Source organism: Bombyx mandarina, chromosome 04, assembly GCF_030267445.1.
Source record: "Bombyx mandarina strain Sakado chromosome 04, ASM3026744v2".
Taxonomy (NCBI): domain Eukaryota; kingdom Metazoa; phylum Arthropoda; class Insecta; order Lepidoptera; family Bombycidae; genus Bombyx; species Bombyx mandarina.
The window spans coordinates 9,204,720-9,226,700 of NC_143211.1; the positions used below are offsets into that span (position 1 = coordinate 9,204,720).

Here is a 21,981-nt window from a genome sequence, read left to right on the forward strand (position 1 = left end):
CTGTAATTCAAGTTTTGTTGTGGTTATCTTTTATCTATATATTAATACGTGAAGCAAAAACTTTGTATCCCTTTTTACGAAAATTGCGCAGACGGAGGAGTATGAAATTTTCCACACTTATAGAGAATTTAAAGAAGAAGTGCAAAATGTTATTTTTTTTAGTTATGCATAAAAGATACATTAAATCAATAAAGAAAACATTATACACACTACATACCATGTATTTGAGGCACACACGCATGCATACTATTTATTGTCAAACTTTTGTTCTTGACGTCTGTGGTCGAATTGGGAATAGATTATATATTGTTTGTCTTTATTAATATTTTTTTATAGTGTAGCCTTGGCGAAATTTGTGATTATAGAAGTATAAATTACAATCATAATAGTGTACAAACTTACAATCCCAATTAATTATAGTCGAATTTCGACTACTGCGGGACCTCTAGTTATTTAGAAAAACCTAAGCACTATTTATTTCCTCATATTTGCCTGTTAACTAACTATTCAAATGAACACAGATGTTACTGTGATCTAATATGCAAGCGTTTTCTTGCTAGACAGTATCTCGAAGGCTACTTACCATAAGTGCTCGTAAACATATTTTGCGTTAGGTGTAAACATTATATTTGCCACGACTTAGTTAAGTATTTCATGCATTGGATTTTTTCCATAGAACCCATTAACTATATGCCTAAGACCTTCACAAGCCAGACTTATAAAGTAAAATTGAACATTTATCTAACTATTTTAGAAAAAGTGGTTAATCTCTGCTAAGGCACTTGTGTTATGTTATAAATAACAAACATTTACAAGATATTGTAGACATAAAGTCCACACACCTATAGAAACGCCTGCACCCTGTCCTAAAGTACTTGCTAAGAGAATACGCTAAGTCTATAGTCATTATTGCATATTAGTGTTCACTTTGTCTCTATCTTCTTCTTCTTCTCAGTCGTGTCACTCTTGACAGAGTGGTCGTGATCGTCATGTAGTGTCTCTATATAATATGAAAAATTCTGTACCTTATCTCTGACAAACATACAAGCGGATAGACGGACGTTATTTATGCGTGTTTTTGAACAATATAATGAGCTTATATCAGATTTAATTTCGAGGTCGCAGGCACACTGTCCAGTTTTGTTTATTATTAGGGGTTAAAAATATGAAATTGCCGATTTATACTGAACATTTGAAACTATTTTTTTTTTCATTTAACATATTTATTTAAACAAAATATCTACCATTATTATCTATACATTGCTGCCATCTAATAGGAAGGTAATTTCTGCCTTTGCGATAGAACTCTGGTGATGTAGATTGTACAGACTGTGTGAAAGCATTTTGTACTGCATCCTGGGAAGAAAACTTTTTATCACGTAGAAAATTATCCAAATCACGAAAAATTGGTAGTCCGTTGGAGCAAGGTCTAGCGAATACGGACGGTGACGAATGGTTTCTAATTGCAGTTCCTGTAAAGTTAAAACGGTATCTCGTGCTGTATGAGGTCTCGCGTTATCATGGAGCAATAATGGTGAAGATCGTTTCATGAATTGGGGCTGTTTCACTGTAAATTTTGCCATCATTGTACGGAGCTCGGCATAGTAGTGAATAGCACCATGCTGAGACCATCAAACAGTTATCATTACCTTTTTATTGGTAAGCTTTGTTTTACGACACTGTTGCAGCGTTTGACCTGGGATCAGCCATTGCATTTTTCGTTAACGGTTATCTTAAATAATCCACTTTTCATCACATTTCACAATTCGATCCAATATATCGATTCAATAAGGCAACACAAGTTTCAACACGCGTTTCTTTCTGCAGATCAGTAAAATCATGAGGCACCCATTTTTTATATTTTTTATCTTATTGATTTGACGCAATCGAGTCAATATTGTTGGTAAGATAACGTTAAACCATGCCGCCAATTCCTGGGTAGTTTGGCTCGGAACGGCTTCCGCCATCTCTTTCAATTCAATTCAAAATTTCCATCACGAAAGTGTTTAAATCAAAATCGCACGGTGAGTTCATTAGTAGGCCCTCTCCAAACGCAACATTGATATAGCGAGCTTTTTCTGCAGCGTTAGTTCTACATCGGAACTCTTATACAAAAATCACTCGAATTTTCGAAATATCCGTCTTTCTTGTCTAAGCTGAATAAAAAGAACCCAACTGAAAGTCGATAATCGAATGTTACACATTTTTTAAAAGAAGAACCTCATAGGTACCATTTGAAATGAGTCTTACTCAAAAATCTCATTCTATGTAAATTCGAAGTACTTATTACAATAGAACGGCAATTTCATACTGTAACCCCTATTATAATAATAATAAACAAATATACGTAGAAAATTAAAGTAAGTTATAATTTTCTCCTATGTTATGGCTGTTGAAAACTTATATGAAGCAAGAACAAATTCTTAAGATCCCAAATATCAACGATCTTTCACAGAAACACTGACTTCGGAATTATAACCCGAGCCAGGGTTACTGTCCGTATAATTATGAAGGGATTCAAATTCGGCCTGGGTAACTACTTAATACCAGGTGGGTCGTAAGCTCGTCAAGCGAAAATAGCATTAAAAAAATGAAAATTCGCACTAAGATACTTTATAGCCTTATACATTTGATGCTTTTTATCATATACAAGAACACTTATTGCGGCATAACTATAATAGTTAGACATATGCTGTCGCAACAATTTTTGTAAATAATAATGTGTTCTACAAAGTCGTAGTACATTATTTTATTCTATCATCAATAGCTTCCGCAGGGCACGCGATGTAAAGAATATTTTAGGTAATTTTTTTACACCTTGGGTTACATTATTAGAGTTTTAGTAAAGATCCCAAATTTTTTTCAAAAAAGATTATAGGGTCGAGCGGGGGCCAGGGAGGCGGATATCGCCCAAGCCCTGGCCCTCTAAGTGTTTCGGGTCCCCCTCATATGTCGGTCTGGGGACCGGCGAGGGGGACCTAAGAAGACGTCGTGCAAGCTGCTCTGCACGCGTTTTACGCAAGAGCATCCGGGTGATGGAAGGCCGGCTATCCTCGACCCACGCTGGTTCTGACCCAGCGGGGTATTCCGTAGGATAGCTCACTCTAACCGGCGCCATCTAGGCGGGCTCCGGATAGCCTGCCGACCGAGAGGGCTGGTGGTCGTGGCGCCGACGACCGCCAGTCCGGCGTCCCGAGGGGGAGGGTGATGGGAGAGATGTGCTCCGCACTAAACACTTCACTTTCCCCCCTTTGCCTTTTCATGAGTTCTGTCTCATGTGAGGTTTGGACGTTGGTTGTTGAGCGACAGGAGGTTTTAGTCGGTTCGACTCCGACATGCTCCGCCCGCCGTCCCCAGTGGAGGGCGGAAGTCCGGCGATTTCCTCCTGACCAAAAAAAAAAAAAAAAAGGCTATGTCATTCGGGAATAGTGTAGCTTCCAAACAAATCGGTTCAGTAGTTTCGGAGCCTATTTAATACAAACAAACAAACAAATCTTTCCTCTTTATAATATTAGTATAGATTAAATACATTTAATTTATGATTTTACGTACCATCGGAGCTACAAATCGACTGGTGTGGACCAAACAGTAATACAAGCTTATCTTTATCTTATATATCTCTTTATAAAACAACTAGCGACCCGCCCTCGCTTCGCTTCCGAAACATTAAAACACACATGAAACCAAAAAAAATTAAATTTTTTTTTTTTTTTTAAAAGTAGCCTATGTTCATCAGGGACAATGTCGGCTTCTAATGGAAAAATAATTTTTCAAATCGGTCCAGTAGTTTCGGAGCCTATTCGAAACAAACAAACAAACAAATCTTTCCTCTTTATAATATTAGTATAGATATAGATATAGATATAGCTTTATTTTATAGATACAATCTGCGATCATCCATGTGTCTCGTTTTCAGTTCGCACGAACAGTATATGGAATATTATCTTATGAAAGACGTGCGTGCGCATTGGGGTCAATCTCAGAAGCGAGATTTTATTTCCCATTGTTTTAACAGATCAAGGAATTTCAAGTTTTTGCAAATATTAAGCAAATATTTACATGGTTTACATTTATGTACATAGCAATTGTCCAGAGTAAATGTTGTTTTTTCTTCTTCAGGAAATGGGAAAAGGAAGCCACGGCTACAGGAGAAAATAAAGATGATTGACGGTACATCCAGCAATATGCATCACGTCAGGCTATTAATAGGTGTAGAAGAGAAGGCCATGTGGAGTTCTCTGAACAAGACGACTTCGGGTCCCGAGGATGTTAATGTATCAAGAATAAACGAAACTGGACCACTATATAATGAGGACGAATACATATTCGATAGGACCGATGTTAGAGCTATTTTCATAACCTTATATACTATCGTTTTCTGCTGCTGTTTCTTCGGTAAGTACATAAAAACTTAATACACGTTTTACGTTTCATTTTACCAATTAAAACTTAGTTTTGCTCGGAGAAATTTTCGAGACAGTCGAGGACTTGCATTTAATCTAGTCGGTTATGGCTGAGTTATACGTAATTTTAAAAATTGTAATGACGTCCGCGTCATGGTTGAATTACTATTTTAACTGCAATCAAATAACCAACAAGCTTCACCAACAAATTATTTTCACATTGTTAAGCATTTTTTGGTTATTTTCATTGTTTTTTTTTTTATTACTTGGACACGTGGATGAGCTCACAGCCCACCTGGTGTTAAGTGGTTACTAGAGCCCATAGATATCTACAACGTAAATCCACCTTGAGATATAAGTTCTAAGATCTCAGTATAGGTAGTTACAACGGCTGCCCCACCCTTCAAACCGAAACGCATTACTGCTTCACGGCAGAAATAGGCAGGGTGGTAGTACCTACCCGCACGGACTCACAAGAGGACCTACCACCAGTAATTACGCTAATTATAATTTTGCGGGATTGATTTTTTTACACGATGTTATTCCTCCATCGTGGAAGTAAATCGTGAACATTTTTTTTTTTAAAAGAAATATCTTTTGCCGTCATACCAGTTCATTCAAACATGGTTAACTAATTTTGAATACTTTTAATTCTTATTGTGATTTACCTGGAACACCAAGGAACCACTCCGTCATATCTATTACCTTTTAATTTGTAAACACGCCCGGTGTATTCGAAATGAAGCGATGCGACTGTACCAGTGTTGATATGCCCTAGGCAGGAACAATTTTTTCCAATTTAATATTATTATTATTTTTTTAAATTTATTTATTGCCCTTGTAGGCAGACGTACATACGGCCCACCTGATGGTGAGTGGTTACCGTCGCCCATGGACTTCAGCAATGCCAGGGGCAGAGCCAAGCCGCTGCCTACCGATTATGTACTTTACATATGTTCACGAATTTCATCCATGATCAAGTAATAACATCGAGCACAGCACATTATAAGCACGCATGGATGAGTAGCTTTTTTTTTATGATTGGAATAGTACTGTTGGCCCGGAGGCCTTTCCAGCTTCACCAGGACAGGTGGGCGAGCAAAGGCTCAGCCAGGAGGGGTGGGATTTCCTAACAACTGCCCGAGCGCCTCCAAAGGAGACCTAACAACTCAAGAGCAATTGCTTCGCGAATGAATCTACTACCGGATCGGAATCGCGACCCGCTGAGAAGATCCGGTGAGAAACTCAGCGAGCTGATTCATGGGTTAGGTTGCACGGCGAACTCTTTGTCGAGTTCGACGAGTACGGTTACCGAGGTCCCTAAGCCTGCTCCTAGTGTTAGAGCTGAAGGCGTCTAATGCAAAGGTTATTGGATCTGATGGCTCCGTAAGGACGTGTCTAGGGCGTCGACGGTGACTGGCTCCTGCGTGATCAGGATTCGGGGAGTAGTCAGCGGCGGCAACGATAAGGCGATTATCATGACGCATAGCCTTATCGAAGTAACGTTCCGACACTGACTTCATATGTTTGCGCATCGATTCGAGGCCCAGGTCGTCGTGTAGGTCGATGTTCCTCACGAACCACGAAGCCCCGACGGCTAACCTGCAAAAGCGGGATTGTAGGGATTGGAGGGTGTCTATGTGTGTGCAGGCCGCGTGAGCGAACACCACACTCGCGTAAGTCATGACGGGCCTTATGCAAGTTTTGTAAAGTGTCACCTTGTTCCGAAGGGACATTTTACTCTGCATACAGATCATGGGATAGAACGGGTGGGTAGCTACCACCGCCTATCCATGTCGCAAAAAAGTATGGCGGGTTGAAGTGTGAGGCAGCCTTTATACTGCAGAACTGAAATTTAGGACTCGTGTCTCAAGGTGGGTAATGACATTTACCTTGTTGATGTCTATGAGCTCCTGTAACCACTTAACAACAGGTGGGTCGTGACTCGTTCACCCATCTAAGCTATAAACAAATGAAAATTACCATAGCATATTAAAATGATTTACTTTTATCAAATCTTTTATCAAATACTTTTATCTTTATTTACTTTATAAAAATCATGTTTTATATTGATAATAGCATATTATGTATTTACTTCGTTCAGTACAAGACCGTAAATTTATTCATATATTCATATCGAAACGTCAATTTAAAAAACAGAAGCTTTATTCTAATGATAGCGTACTTCATCGTGTAGCTTTTTTATTTTTATTGCTTAGTTGGGTGGGTGGACGGGCTCACGGCCCACCTGATGTTAAGTGGTCACCGGAGCCCATAGACATCTATAACGTAAATGCCACCACTTACCTTGAGATATGAGTTCTAAGGTCTTAGTATAGGTACAACGGCTGCCACACCCTTCAAACCGAAACGCATTACTACTTCAGGGCAGAAACAGGCAGGGTGGTGGTTTGATTTTTATTACACGATGCTATTGCTTCACCGTGGAAGTCAAACGTGAACATTTGTTAAATACGTTACATTAGAAAAAATGGTACCCGCCTGGGGCCCGAGCACCGGTGCTTCGCTAGATACGAATGCACAGGACGCCTTACCCTTTAGGCCACGACGACTTCAAATTTTCTTAAATTTTCGTACTAAGATGAAATTCTACATTACGTAATATATTTTAAAGTAATATCATTCAGTTTACGAAACTGGCAATGGCTGACCTGGTTTGGTAGCAGAAGTCTCTTTTTGACGAAATATGTGAAGTTAAGCGATTATGTCTGTCGTGGATGGAAGGATGATTGTCGTGGCGACCAACCTCTTTGGCAGGACTAAGCCAACGTCCATATCATGTTGAATACACCAGTTTTCGTCCGATCACCGAAGACAAGCAACATCGGGCGTGATCAGTACTTGGATGGGTGAGCGCCTGGGAACACCACGTGATGTTGGATTCTTGCATTTACGGGGATATTTATAATTTTTGCCCGATCAGCCTCCTCTTCCCTAGGCAAATTATACGAGCAACTATTACGCAAATGCCTCTTGGATTTCATCACCTGGAAAGACCTCCTGATCGACGAAAAGTTTGGATTCCGCGCGAAACATTCGTGCATTCAGCAAGTACACCGCTTCACGGAGCACATCTCAGTAGGACTAAATAGACGCAGGCCCATCTCCACGAAAGCCTTCTTCTTCGATATTGCGAAGGCGTGCGACAAAGTCTGACAACGGTTTAATTTACAAACTGTATAATATGGGCGTGCCAGACAGTCTCATGCTCATAGTACGAGACTTCTTGTCGAACCGTTCGTTTCGGTATCGAGTCGAGAGAACTCGCTCTCTCCCTCGACATATCTCGGCGGGACCGCAAGGCTCCGTTATCTCCCCGCTACCTTTCAGCCTGTTTGTTAAAGATATACCTCGGTCGCCGGCGACCAACTTAGCGCTTTCCACGTATGATACTTCTATACCTAGTCAGGTCATAAATTCTGTCACATGTTTAATGTAAAATAATTGAAACAAGTTTATTCATTATGTAACCATTCATATACCAAAATGAACTTAACAAAACATAGATTCTTATGACACTAAAGTTTATTCAAAATGACCTCCGTGATTTTGAATACAGGTCTTCAATCTGCGCGGCCAGTCGTCTATCGCAGCACGAATGAGGTCCATGTCAATATCGGCGGCTGCCTTAATCAAGGATGTCTTGAGTGACTCCAAATTGGTATGAGGCTTTGAGCACACCTTTTCCTCCAAGTGTTGCCATATCTTGTAATCTAACGGATTCAAATCTGGACTGGAGAAGGGCCAATCTTCGTGCCGGATGAAGTCGATTTCACGCGCCGCCAGCCAGTCTTGTGTGCTCTTCGCTCTATGAGCTGGCGCCGAATCTTGTTGGAATACCCAGTGCCTGTTATTGAACATAGTATGAGAAACAGGTTCCACAAGGTTCGTCAGGACTGTATTTTGATACACAACTGCATTCGTTTTTACACCTTTCTCACAAAAATGTACCTCTGTTAAGCCCCAATAAGAAACTCCCAACCATACCATGAGCGAGGATGGAAAATGACCTCGTTGGACACGCGGAATACGGTTGCTCGCTTCTTCACTACTGTGTGCGTACACCTTATCATTTTGTTTGTTGTAGCTCTCTTCTACGGTAAAAATTTTTTCATCCGAAAAAAGAATTTCCCGATATTTTTTTCCCGCGTACCGCTTCAACAAAGCGCGGCATCTCTTCAGTCTCAGGTCCATTAGACGAGCATTCAAACGATGTCCTGTTTTTCTTCGATATGCCCGAAGCCCTAAGTCTTCATTTAACACCCTTTTCACCGTGGTTCTGCTTAACCCCATCTGAAGGGCCAACAGTTTCTGCTTACGTTTGGGATTTCTTTGAATTCGCGCCTTCACAGCTTTTATCACTGCTGGAGTCCTAACAGACCGAGGGCGACCACTTCTTGACCTGTCATCTACACTAGAGTCTTCATTGTATCGTTTGATGGTACGATAAACGAATCTTTTGGTTATATTCAAATTTTTCAGTATGTTAAAAATTTGAATTGGCGCGTAACCGCAACGATGCAACACAATAACTATAACACGGTCTTCTTTAAGCGTCCACTCCATATTTAAAAATGAATTAAATTCTAAAAGTATACATTTTTATTTTCATGAACAATTCGAAATTCGAATTCAATAAACTTTTTTGTGGCCAGCATTCTAAAAGAAAAGTTTTTACTGTGTGACAATACTTATGACCTGACTAGTTATATTACTCGAGTTGGAACCCCAGAGTAAGCTCAAGATCGCGACCACCAATTTAGGACAGTGGTCCCAGAAGTGGCGTCCCCATCATCAACATCAACCCCACAAAAAGCACAGCCCTGCTCTTCTAAAAGGGTCGCGCTCCCGACAGGGGGTGACATTCGGCCTCACATTAAGTCAGTACGCGACCGTGCCGCGTTTCTACTCTGTCGATTCTTTTCTATGATGTGCAAGCGAAGTAAATTGTCCGTTCCTATCAGGTGACACACTACAAAACTTGCATACGTTTTGTCATGACCTATGAAAGTGCAATGTTCGCTCACGCGGCCCGTACACACATAAACTCTCACCAGGTCATCCAATCCCGTTTCTGCAGAAAAAGCGTTGGAGCACCGTGGTATGTGAGGAATGTAGGTCTTCACGACGACTACTACAGATACGTATGTATCTTAAGGAAGCGTCAGAGCGCTACTTCGACGAAGCGGCGTGACATGAAAACCCTCTTATCGCCACCACTAATTACTTATCCGACCGCGACGGGGCAACTCAAAGCCGCTGTCTTACTGGTGGTAGGACCTCTTGTGAGTCCGCGTGGTTAGGTACTACCACCCTGCCTACTTCTATCGTGAAGCAGTAATGCGTTTCGGTTTGAAGGGCGGGGCAGCCGTTGTAACTATACTGAGATCTTAGAATTGATATCTCAAGGTGGGTGGCGCATTTGCGTCGTAGATATTCATGGGCTCCACTAATCACATAACACCAGGTTGGCTGTAAGCTCTTTCACACACTTAAGCAAAAAATAAACATGTCTTGTCGGATCCCCTGGATTCACTCTCGGTGCTTTTACATCTCTAAAGCATTGTTTACCGTCCCCGTCGAACTTGTCGATTACGACGAAGATTTGACAAGCGAACTAACCTATAGACACAGCCTATTGAGTTTCTCGCTAGATCTTCTCAGTGGGTCGCGATTCCGACCCGGGGGTAGATTCTGTGAAGCACTGCTCTTGCTAGAGCTAGTGGTAGCAAAATCTCCTAGGCTAAGCCCGTGAGCTCACCAACCCGTCCGGGCGTAGCTGGAATAGCCTCATAGGCTACCAGCGAATAGGTAAGGAAAAATAGGCCATAGACTAAGACGGAGACTTGACATTGTAAATTTTTTAGACTTAACAAGATGAGAGGAAAGGGAAAAAAAGGAAAAGACAAATATTACAACTTTAATATCCTAATCGACTATAGTTACAATTGACTGAACCACCGCTCAATGACTAATAAAGTGTTGTTCGGTCATCGGTTTATCACTAGCATGGGCAAAATCTATAAAAAAAAATAAAAAAATTGGTGCCTCGGTAAACGGCCGATCTCCGCGGGATACTTTTTACGACATCATTCAGTATCTTATGCCTCATAAAACTCAATTGATATAGCTACTCTTTTTTAAGCAATACGATACGATTCGACATTCTATAGTGACTGCTCATATTTAATGATGGATCAGACAAATTCCATTCTTTCGGGAAAGTCAAAACGTTGTCCGTTAAACGAAACTAAAATAAAATTATAAATAAAATTTAAATAGGAAATCTGTTTTAATGCTTGTAATATAATTGACGAAAAACTGGTTGTAGATTAATATTTGATTTTACCAACCATACTCAGTTCACATTAAAAATATTGTCTAAGATGTAACCGCATGTATCTAACTAGTCTGGCCATATATACTGTTACATAAAAACTTTCCTTTTTTTCAAGTTTTTAATTATTTTGAATTTAGAACACGTACCTATAATATTTTAAAAACTTCTTTCGATTTTGCGCCATTTCACATGTTTTTCGGTATTCCTTATCAAAATACAACATGGAATGGGGTGTTAAAGAAAATAGGATTGTAGTGATCGCCTTACACAAAGTGGGTATGGAGCAGTCGGTCATATTCCAGACGCTAGAAAAGCTTGGTATCAGCCGTATGTTCGTTTAACGTACTATCTACAGATATAACGACACTTCGTCTGTTGAAGACCAGAAAATATCGGGGCGGTCGCGTGCGTGCTGAACTTCAAAGGCTGTTAATCTTGTTAATGCCAGAATTATGGTCTAGTTTACCTTTTATTTTATTTTACTCAACCCTTTAGAATTATGGTCAGTTTTAGAGGACATGGTCTGCTCTAAACGACACGGTGATATTGAGTCTCTTAAAAAATATTTAGAGCAAGCAGTAGCAAAATTTCCCTTCGAAACAGTGCGTAAATCCATAGATTCATGATCAAACAGATTAAAGGCCTGTATAAAAAGCCGAAGGTGGCCATTTGGAATAGAATATTCTTTAACTTTTTGCTGCGATTTTAATAAATATGTAGGTATACATTTTAATAATATTACATTACTTCATTTAAAAAAAAATCATTTGTAACAGAACCTATGGCTGTTCTAGGTACATAAGGTATATAACGTTATTGATTAAGTTTGGGGAATCTTAACAATATAATATTCAATATCCACTAAAACTTTGTTGTTTCGTTATTAATTTTGGGATATTATGACGGAAACAGTTAATTAACTATGAACATTACATTATATTTATTAGTACTGTTAAGTAACTAATTAATTAATTAATTAAGTAACTTTATTATTGACGAGCATCTTTATGTTTTCACACCAATAATTTTGTATAATAGTATAAAAGTGCTCGACATAATATGTGTTTTAACTGATTTAGCAGTAGCTATCGTAGAACAAAAATATTTGACACATGTCTGAATGGCATTGACTACATTTTCAAGCCATTAGGTATATACGCTTTCTAAAGATCAATTTTCGGACCGTCGCCGCGGCGCGTCTGTCTACCGAGCTTGATGGAAGATCTTCCCTTTGTCGATACCACCTAAACGATATGTTAATGTTGTAGATCCTTTTTTTTTATTTGTGCGATTTAAATAAAATAGCTTATACATATATTACTGAAAACTGCCCGCATTATGCCTGAATTTTGTGTCTGTAGAAGGCTTTTTCTATTTACTAGTATTCTCGCCACGCCCCCGAAATTTGATCATAATCACTGGCCTCAAGATTCAGATTCCTTTTAAATATTTTCGTTATTGATACACTAAAGAAAACATACTTTTCCAAAAAAAATATTGATAGCCTTGCTCGTCAACCGGTGCTACGCAAAAAAAGAAACAAAATTATTTGGTACAGAGAATGGTACTCAACTGATTGATCTCTGTCTATTTATATTCTACTAGTGATTTCAATGATCCAAATTTAACAATAATTATTTATCCAATAGTTATAGATTTATTTCCCCTTTTGCTTTTTTATTAACTTTTAAAGAAAACTGACTATTTCAATTATTTTATTTAGTACAAAGTTTTTATGTATATACTTATATATGTAGTATATGTATTATTGTTGTATCGGCAGATTAGTTTATGGTCCTCCTTATGGTGAGTGGTCACCGTCGCTCAAAGAATCTTCTCAGACCTCGCTTGAAGAAGGATTTATCATAGCGTTTGGAACACACCGTGGTGAGTAGTAGTTCATCGCAGAGCCAAGCGGTAGATGGAACAAAAGGTCTTTGCGATCTGTGTTGGGATCTGTACTGTGGTTGAACGCAGCGGTTCCAGATGGTATGAATAAACTCTGCTCCGGTGATGAGAAGTGGTAAAAAAAAAGAAGGGATCATCTCGAACAATTACTCACAGCATTCCCCATGGAATATACCGCACAAAAAAACAGAGAATAGAAGTTCCACCGGAAACTCAGATTTTTAAAACAACAAAATCAGTTGATAATTTGTGGAGAAAATGGTAGTATTTATAGGTATTTATTCATAGATATAATTTACCACTTGCTTAACTTATCACTTACTTTGGAAATAATTTGTTGAACAGACTTTTAATATATTATATACTATAACATAGTAAATACTTTTTTTATGATAAGGGGAGATATCAAGTCATAACGCTGCTATCTTTGGTAACCTTCATTGTTACGCAGATATTTTTGATGAAAATTCATATCATATTAATGCAAATTATGTCTATTCATCGAATATAAAAGAACTACTAAAAGTCCCAAACACACTATTATGAACGACTTTATTTACACCACAAACGCACTCTTAAAATGACTATAGATTTGGTGAAATAACAATAATTACCGTATTAATTTTGTGACACGTAAAATTCATTGTTCAGGCAACGACGTGGCGACGTCATCGTGTTTAAAATTATTCATCGAAGAATGTCTGGATAATCCGATTTGTTGTCAGGAGAGAAACGAAGCAGCCTTTCTTGCTTTATTCCCAATTCGTATTCTATTGGAGTAACAATCACCCTTAACTATTTTATGAACCTTTTATTGGCTTGGCGTGTGTACTTATCTAACAAAATCATAGAACGTAATTTCTATCAATTTTAAAATGTCCGATTGATTTGAAAACTTGCACATTTGTCTTAAAAATCAGTCATTTAGTACAATGATTTTATTACTTGGTTTAACTTGCCATATCCATAATATCCTGCACACGAGTAACCAGGATTTAAATAGGTTGTTTAATACTACATTAATTACGAATTTGTAATCACTTTAATTTTGAAATCGAATCACAATGTACTTTCGACTTTTAACTAAAATCTCTGCCGTACCTTGACTTCGAGCCTTAACAATGAATATGGGCATAGATAAGATAAAATAAAAGTATTTTTTAGACTTAGAACGTATTTGTGTTTATGGAATTCCAATAATAATTATGAGTGCGCAACTGGCACCATGCTGTTTTTAATACGCTTTTATTAGCTTCAAACGTATGTATGTTTGTAACGGAATCTTTGAACATGATATTGACCCCCTTCAAAACGTCGGATTAACTCGAAATTTGGTATACTTATTAAGGACCGATGACAAATCAATATTAAAAAAAAAGAAATTAATAAAATTGAAATTCAACTAATAAATAAATAATAGTTTAAAAAAACTAACAAAATACGCATTTATAGAAAATCCAACTAAAAATAGAAGCTAAATATTAATAAATTTGAATTTAAAATAGTGTAAGAAAAAAAAGAATTTATTATAAAAAAGCGCGGGGTGCTTTTCAGGATATTATCAAAATAACCCTTCTACTCATATCTGTTCATAAACTATTTATAACTACTGATATCATGCACCCCACGCTTTTACTAAAATAAATTATTTTTTCTTACACTATTTTTAATTCAAATTTATTAAAATTAATTTTAAGTAATAACGTCAGCGTTGCCCTCCATAGTGAGAGTAATTAAAACTTACTTCTTCAGATTACTCACTCAGATTACTTCAGAAACTTTCTTCAGATAATTCCTTTTATTGAATTTCAAGCGTATAACAATAACATCAAAGAACTCCACCTTGTTGGGCTGCTCAAGCTGTAGTAATAGTGTAGGTGAAAATGCAACTGGCAAATTATTTGGCGAAAATTGGACGTATTTTAATTCTTATTATTATATTATAGACAAGCAAATTTATCACAAGTGTAGCGAAATAAAATTATTAGTAAAAATCAAGTTTTCGTCCAACGCTAATTTGATATATTTTACACATATTAATAAATAAATAAATAAATATTACATTATCAATAGAAAAAGTCATGAAAAATAATAAATAACTAAATAAAACAATAAAATATGTTGAGTACAACAGTAACATTAAAAGGGGAATTGTTATGAAAATAAAAGAAAGTAGTGCAAAGCTTTTTTTAAATTAAAATGACCTTTTTTAATTGTTAATAATTTAATTTATTTTAATGTAAACGAAAGTCGGATATCCATTTGCGTCCATCAAATATAACTACAGTTATTATTTTTAATGAATGCTCATCTCATTTCACATTCTCTAGAGCCGAAGCAAACCAAATAATATCAAACGAAATATATTAAAAAAACGTTCTTTAATCTCAGCATGAACAAAAACCTTAATTTGAGATTGTTCAAATCCACGGACCAAATAAAACGCGCAAAGAAAAACAGCTTGAGAAGAAAGCAAATAATTTGATTCGGATTTCAAATGAATCTTAACGATGTTTTCGGAAAACATGTTACAAAAATATGAATTTAAAAAAACTTCACTGATTTACTACGATAATTTCGGTGATAACATACTTTTTTCACAAAAAAAAAAAAAAAAAACTTTTTATGCTTTAAATTTACCTACTTAAATACACCTATAAAAAAAATATCAGCTTATATATAATTAACTGTATATTTAAATTAAACTACTTATATTTAAATTAAATTAAACTCTTACTGGTGGTAGGAACTCTTGTGAGTCCGCGCGGGTGGGTACCATCACCCTGCCTATTTCTGCCGTGAAGCAGTAATGCGTTTCGGTTTGAAGGGTGGGGCAGCCGTTGTAACTATACTTGAGACCTTAGAACTTGTATCTCAAGGTGGGTGGCGCATTTACGTTGTGGATGTCTATGGGCTCCAGTAACTACTTAACACCAGGTGGGCTGTGAGCTCGTCCACCCATCTAAGCAATAAATAAATAAAAAACTAAAACATTATATGTTATGAAATTTAGGCCAGTCAGCGGCATAATTCTGTTCTTGTCGTTCGCTATTATCCAGAATGCGTTTTAATTTAAAAAGATCAAATTACTCAGTGCTAGTTATTAGCAACTTCCAACGCAATTATTTCCGGGTGGCTCACTATTATTATTATATTCCACACGAGTAGCCGTTAAAAGGTAGCGGATTCGGTTTAATTAAAATTCGGCACGTCTGCATGTACAGTGGACGATATGATTCTTATCTTATTCGTTATCGTTCTATGATTCTATATAGGTTTCGAAAATTGTTACGGCTCTGCGTTATCGTCTAATTTGATGGTGGTATATTTTAACAATTTCATGAAATCGACAAATTATTAGCTTTTTATATTTTTTATCTTTTATTAGACTAGATGGATGGACGAGCGTACGACTCATCTTTTTTTTATTGCTTAGATGGGTCGATGAGCTCACGGCCCACCTGGTGTTAAGTGGATACCGGATCCCATAGACCCCGACGATGCATGACGTGAACCACGGCATAAATAGGCAGGGTGGTGGTACCTACCCGTGCGGACTCACAAGATGTCCTACCACCAGAAAAAAAATTTGTCATCTAGTGGTTTATTGCACGGAATAGATAAATAAGGTTATTTATCTATTCCGTGGTTTATTGGTGTTAAGTTATACTGTAAGCCTGTACGTACAGGTACGTCCCACTTTTCTTGGTAATTTTTGACGAGAAACGAAAATAGGTTTCAGGTTGAACGGAGGGAAAGCTTCTATCCAATTCAGATCTCGATCTTATATCTAAAAACGGCTGGCAGCATCAACATTGTGCTTGTTGTCTATGAGATTTGGTAATCACTTGATACGAAATAGGCCGTGTGCTGCTGGAACGTTTGAGCTAAATAAAACTAAATAAAAAAACCTAGTCTTAAAGATCAAAACGTGACTACCTCTATCCACTTAAGGAAATGAGCTGGAAGTCTCAGGCACTTCTATTACTTTTTTTCCATCATTAGTCCATCCTGGTAGTTACTATACTTAATTTTCAACTTTACCTTAAATATTTACCTTGAATGACGTGGAATAACAAGCATGTTTGAATATCACACGGCTAGCCAATATTCCAAAGCAACTAAGATTTCGACTTTACATTTGAAGAAGAATGGCATCATTCATAAATTGACGCAGACCAAATTCAGAATTAAAATTATTGAAAAAAAAAAATACCAAAAAAATATATATATCTGAGCAGCTTCCATTAGAGAAATCCATTCAAAAACACATTGACGGTCTGTCACATGCAAGTAAAAGACTATGTTCTCAGTTGGCGAAGCGTCGATTGACAAACAAACGCATTGTATCGCAGAACAAATGAACCATGTGTTTGGTTCTAAACGGATTTCTGCGGTACTCTGAATTTATCAAAGGCAGCTAAATGCCTTTTAATAGTTAATATCTAAAGCTAAATCCTAAACGAATAAAAAAATTAAAGTTTATGCATTTTTGTGCTTAAACAGAATAATTAATTCATTAACTTAATAATAAAAAACTTAAGTTCGTAAATTAAAACACTTAAAGTTTTCAAATGAAAGTCTAAAATCAATACAGTTATTTTATAGCTATAGGTTATATGTATAACGATTAGATTTGGTAGATAGATAGATAGATAGATAGATAGATAGAGTTGGATAGAATATGACGACTGTGGGTAAGAGAAGTTCTGTTATCTTGAAAATGCGTTATTAATTTACATTTTACAAAATTTACTAAATGTATTGAATTGTCGAGACAGCTTGATTAATCAATCTTAAAAAACACATACATTTCATTAATTAATTTCTTTCTAAGATATCAAATATGTGTCCTCATTTTGTTCACAACTTTTATTTACCACTAGAAACATAATCTCTACTTTAATTATAAAAATAATAATAAAAATTTTCACTTCATTTATTTTAGAATCTTTGATATAAAGACAGCGAAATAAGTTAATTATGACATGCATTTTTTTCAGGTAATCTACTAGTGATCCTAGTAGTAACTTTATCGAGGCGTCTCCGTTCCATAACAAACTTCTTTCTTGCGAACCTTGCCGTAGCAGATTTATGTGTCGGAGTGTTCTGTGTCTTCCAAAACCTAACTATATATCTTATACCGAGGTGAGTGAATCGGAACATCAGGTAAACATGATACGATATTTAACTGGCCAGTGTAATCTATATTTGTTTATGGCCAGGGCTATATTTGTTTCAACGTGTTAGAAGAGGTTGGATTTTGTTGAGTTTCAAATCAAGGGCATAATGTTTTGGCAAATCGAAATCAAAGAGCGACTCTTTTGATAAATAAACAGCCGCCCAAATGAATAGTTTCAATTCAATAAACACATTCATTTGTAGGTTGAAGTATGAATATTGAAATTGCTAGTTGACATTAAGTTGTCAACGAGCCATTGTATTATCTATATATTAATACGTATCCGTATATTATCTATATATTAAAACTTTGTATCCCTTTTTACGAAAATTGCGCGGACGGAGGTGTATGAAATTTTCCAAACTTCTAGAGAATATAGAGAAGAAGTGCACATTGCTAATTTTTTTTTTAAATAATGCATAAAAGATACATTAAATCAATAAAGAAAACATTACACACACTACATACCATGTATTTGGCGCACACACGCATGCATACTATTTATTGTCAAACTTTTGTTCTTGACGTCTGTTGTCAAATTGAGATTAAATATTGTTTGTTTTTGTTAATATTTTTTATAGTGTAGTCTTGGCGAAATTTGTGATTATAGAAGTATAAAATACAATCATAATTATGTACAAACTTACAATTCCAATTAATTATAGTCGAATTTCGACTACTGCGGGACCTCTAGTATTTATTAACACCGTGATCCATGTGATCATGTTAAAACGCGTACAGGGCTAATATATAATCTGTTAAATTTCAAGTGTCAGCAGCGTATTTAGTAATTTTATATAGGTAAGCTGCGTTTTACGCGCTCCGACACAAAGTAAACAAACAAGGTCCAATGTCGAGCAGGCTTGTGTTTAATTAATCCGAAATGAACGTTCTGTTTGTGTTTGGATAATACGACGGTCTTTACGAATTTTCCATTGATAACAAGACGTTTCCCGTTAGTAGTTACAAGCCAGTCAATATTATTTTACAATACTATAACAAATTAGCCAGAATATAAGGAAGGCCCTTAAGTCTCCAAAATAACAATTACGTTTTATCTGCCTTACTCAGTATGATATAAGAATTTTTCATTTAAAAAGAATAATGATGTATTCTCAATATGGGTAATGAAATAAAAAGTAATAAAAACTAAAACGTGTTATATTCATGTTAGAAATCAGTAAGAGCACCAATTTAGATTCTGTTAACATTTTAGATACTGCTAGAACCCCTGTAAGCTTCGTTTCGATATTGATAAAGTTTCTAGTATTTTTTAAATTTTTTATTGCTTAGATGGTCGGACGAGCTCACGGCCCACCTGGTGTCAAGTGGTTACCGGAGCCCATAGACATCTACAACGTAAATGCCGCCAGCCACCTTGAGACATGAGTTGTTAGGTCTCACTATTAACAGTACAATGGCTGCCCCGCCCTTCAAACCGAAACGCTTTACTAGTTCACGGCAGAAATAGGCAGGGTACCTACCCGTGCGGACTCACAAGACGTCCTGCCACCAGTAATTACGCAAACTATAATTTTGCGGGTTTGATTTTTATTACAAGATGTTATTCCTTCACCATGGAAGTCGATCGTGAACATTCGTTAAGTACGTATTTCATTGGAAAAATTGGTACCTGCCGGTCGGATTAGAACACCGATGCATCGCTACATACGAAGGCACCGGACGTCTTATCTTTTAGGCCACGACGATTTCAAAATTTCATTCATTTGTCTTCATTTGTCTACATCTTCGTACATTAAAATTACGATACCCAGATAAAACCCGAGGAGCACTCAAAAGATATGAAAAATTGTTATTGGAATGATGAATAGCTTATAAATAGAAAAAGTGGATGTGCAATGTAATCTACAACATTCATAAAGCCTTTTTTACAACAGACTTCGATAACTTTTTTCGATATCTTTTTATGTTAGAACAGTATTCATCGTAATTGATGCGTTTCGGTAATTTATAAAATTATCTACTTCATATTTTACAAATAAATTTAACGATAAGTTGTTTTGAGAATGTCTTCAACTATATTTTGAATGTTATTAATCCAATTCAAATGTATCATATAAATTTTCTATTATTTTGTTACAGTTGGATATTTGGAGATTTTCTGTGTAAAATGTATCAGTTTGTTCACTCGTTGAGCTATACTGCGTCAATTTTTATATTGGTCGTGATATGCACGGAACGTTACTTCGCAATAATACATCCCATTACTTGCAAGCAGATTCTGACATCGACGAGACTTAGGGTAAGTTTTGCTTTATTACGTAGGAAAAGGGAACTGTTCTGCAAACGTGAAAGAGGGTGTTGCGTAGGTTGGAAATTGTTGAACATGATGTATTATGTATTGGTCGTGATATGCACGGAACGATACTTCGCAATAATAGATCCAATTACTTGCAAGCAGATTCTGACATCAACGAGACTTAGGGTCAGTTGCTTTGTTACGTAGGAACAAGCTTCTACAAACGCGAAAGAGGGTGTTGCGTAGGTTGGAAATTGTTTAACCTGATGTATTATGTAATAATAGTAATATAGTAATAATTGCTCACTTGAATGAGATGCCTGTCATTCAGTTCACGTGTACGCAGGTGATCTTTCCTGTTTTTACTGTACAATAAAAAAGATGAAAAATTCGCAACGCACTTGAAAGCGGAGACAGCTATGTTTTGTTTTTATGGGAATCATTTTGCAGAGGAAAATCTCTCCGTAATACTCCTAGTCACATGTTTTCATTATTTATTATCTCGGGGTAAGATACGTATTTATATTTTAATGCAATTTTAGTATTTTTTGAGTCACAGGGTCTTAGTCTAAATTTTAGATCTTAATAGTAAGTATATAAGTCTAATTATTTAAATATTATATAAGCCTTGCTCTTATCTCTTGATTAGTTGGCTTTGGGCTACATCTGGAAGTCCCATATTAAAGGTTCATAGATTCATATTTCTCAGTTTCTTGTCTAACGTCAAATCTAAATCCTTTACGTCCAAAGTGTGCAGCTGTATATTGTATATTGCGAATCCTAACAGGTCACAATCCTACTTAATTCTACAATGAAGAAATCATGCGACGCAACGTAAAGCCGACAGTTGTGCCAATGTCAATATAGAGGTTTAATCTTGCCTAGGTTGTTTATAGGTATTGGTGCCAAAGCGAAAGGTTCTAAAATAAGGATATAAACTGAAATGGAACTGAAAACGAGGATCCTGTTTTTTTTAACAATAAGCCAAGAGGGAATCGTTCGACTCATACTTACTTCACAAATGTTTCGCGTAAAAGCTGTTTTTCTGTCCCCTTTGGGTGTTATTGACCCTATATTTTACTGTCAAATGTCTCCAGTTATCTATTACCGAAACGGGGTTCACGAAACGCTAGACCAAAAATCTTTTGAAGCATTTTGTATCTTAAGGCCTTGAAATGAGTTAGCCAAATCTTTTTTATTTTATTTTTATTTTTTATTGTTACAATTTTTACTAGGTAATAAATCTACATTCTCTTAAAGTAAAAGCTTTTAAAAGAAAAGCCAACAATTTCTCACTTGAATAGTAATAGGACAATAAATTTTAATATTCGTATCCCTTCAGAATGAACAAGGCCCGTGCCGTGTTGCTTTCTCAAAAATAACTAGAACATATTTCCAGTTGGTGATACTTGGTGTATGGATCACTAGCGCCGCGTATAGCGCCCCGAAATTCATATGGGTGGAAACGATAACAAACGATTTGGGCAACGGGCAAATGGAGACTATATGCATACCGCATCGCAGGAAATATAATTCGGAAATATTCGATATGGTGAACTTCGGGCTGCTCTACGTGACCCCGCTCTGTGTTATGACTGTAAGTATTAAAATATTAAATTATAAATACAATTGCCCACGCGTTCAGTGTGAGATAAATAAATGAAAACTAATTTTAAATAGGATGTTAAAATTGCTTGTTTGCTATTATGTTGGATGTGATGTGACATATCGACGCTTGAAAGGCAAACGTGACTAAGCGACAATAACTGCTTGATACATAAATGATAGGCAATGACCATATTCGATGCGCAAAAAATATAAAAATATAAATATAAAAATATTTCTAGGTCTATTAAAATCATTTCAA

The 21,981-nt window shown here is 36.5% G+C and overlaps 1 protein-coding gene and 1 pseudogene across 1 annotated transcript in view; both read left to right on the forward strand.

Moving 5' to 3' along the window:
* The window catches only part of NGR-A31 (neuropeptide receptor A31), an 88,883-nt gene that overhangs the window by 49,264 nt on the left and 17,638 nt on the right, over positions 1 to 21,981 (forward strand). Inside the window, exons 2-5 of the mRNA XM_028187537.2 lie at positions 4,120 to 4,395; positions 17,676 to 17,820; positions 19,958 to 20,117; positions 21,514 to 21,711. Of these exons, the coding sequence (XP_028043338.2) occupies positions 4,161 to 4,395; positions 17,676 to 17,820; positions 19,958 to 20,117; positions 21,514 to 21,711 (738 nt within the window). The 5' untranslated portion in view covers positions 4,120 to 4,160. The remainder of the gene's footprint in view (positions 1 to 4,119; positions 4,396 to 17,675; positions 17,821 to 19,957; positions 20,118 to 21,513; positions 21,712 to 21,981) is intronic.
* On the forward strand, positions 7,188 to 7,306 carry LOC114252930 (5S ribosomal RNA; annotated as a pseudogene).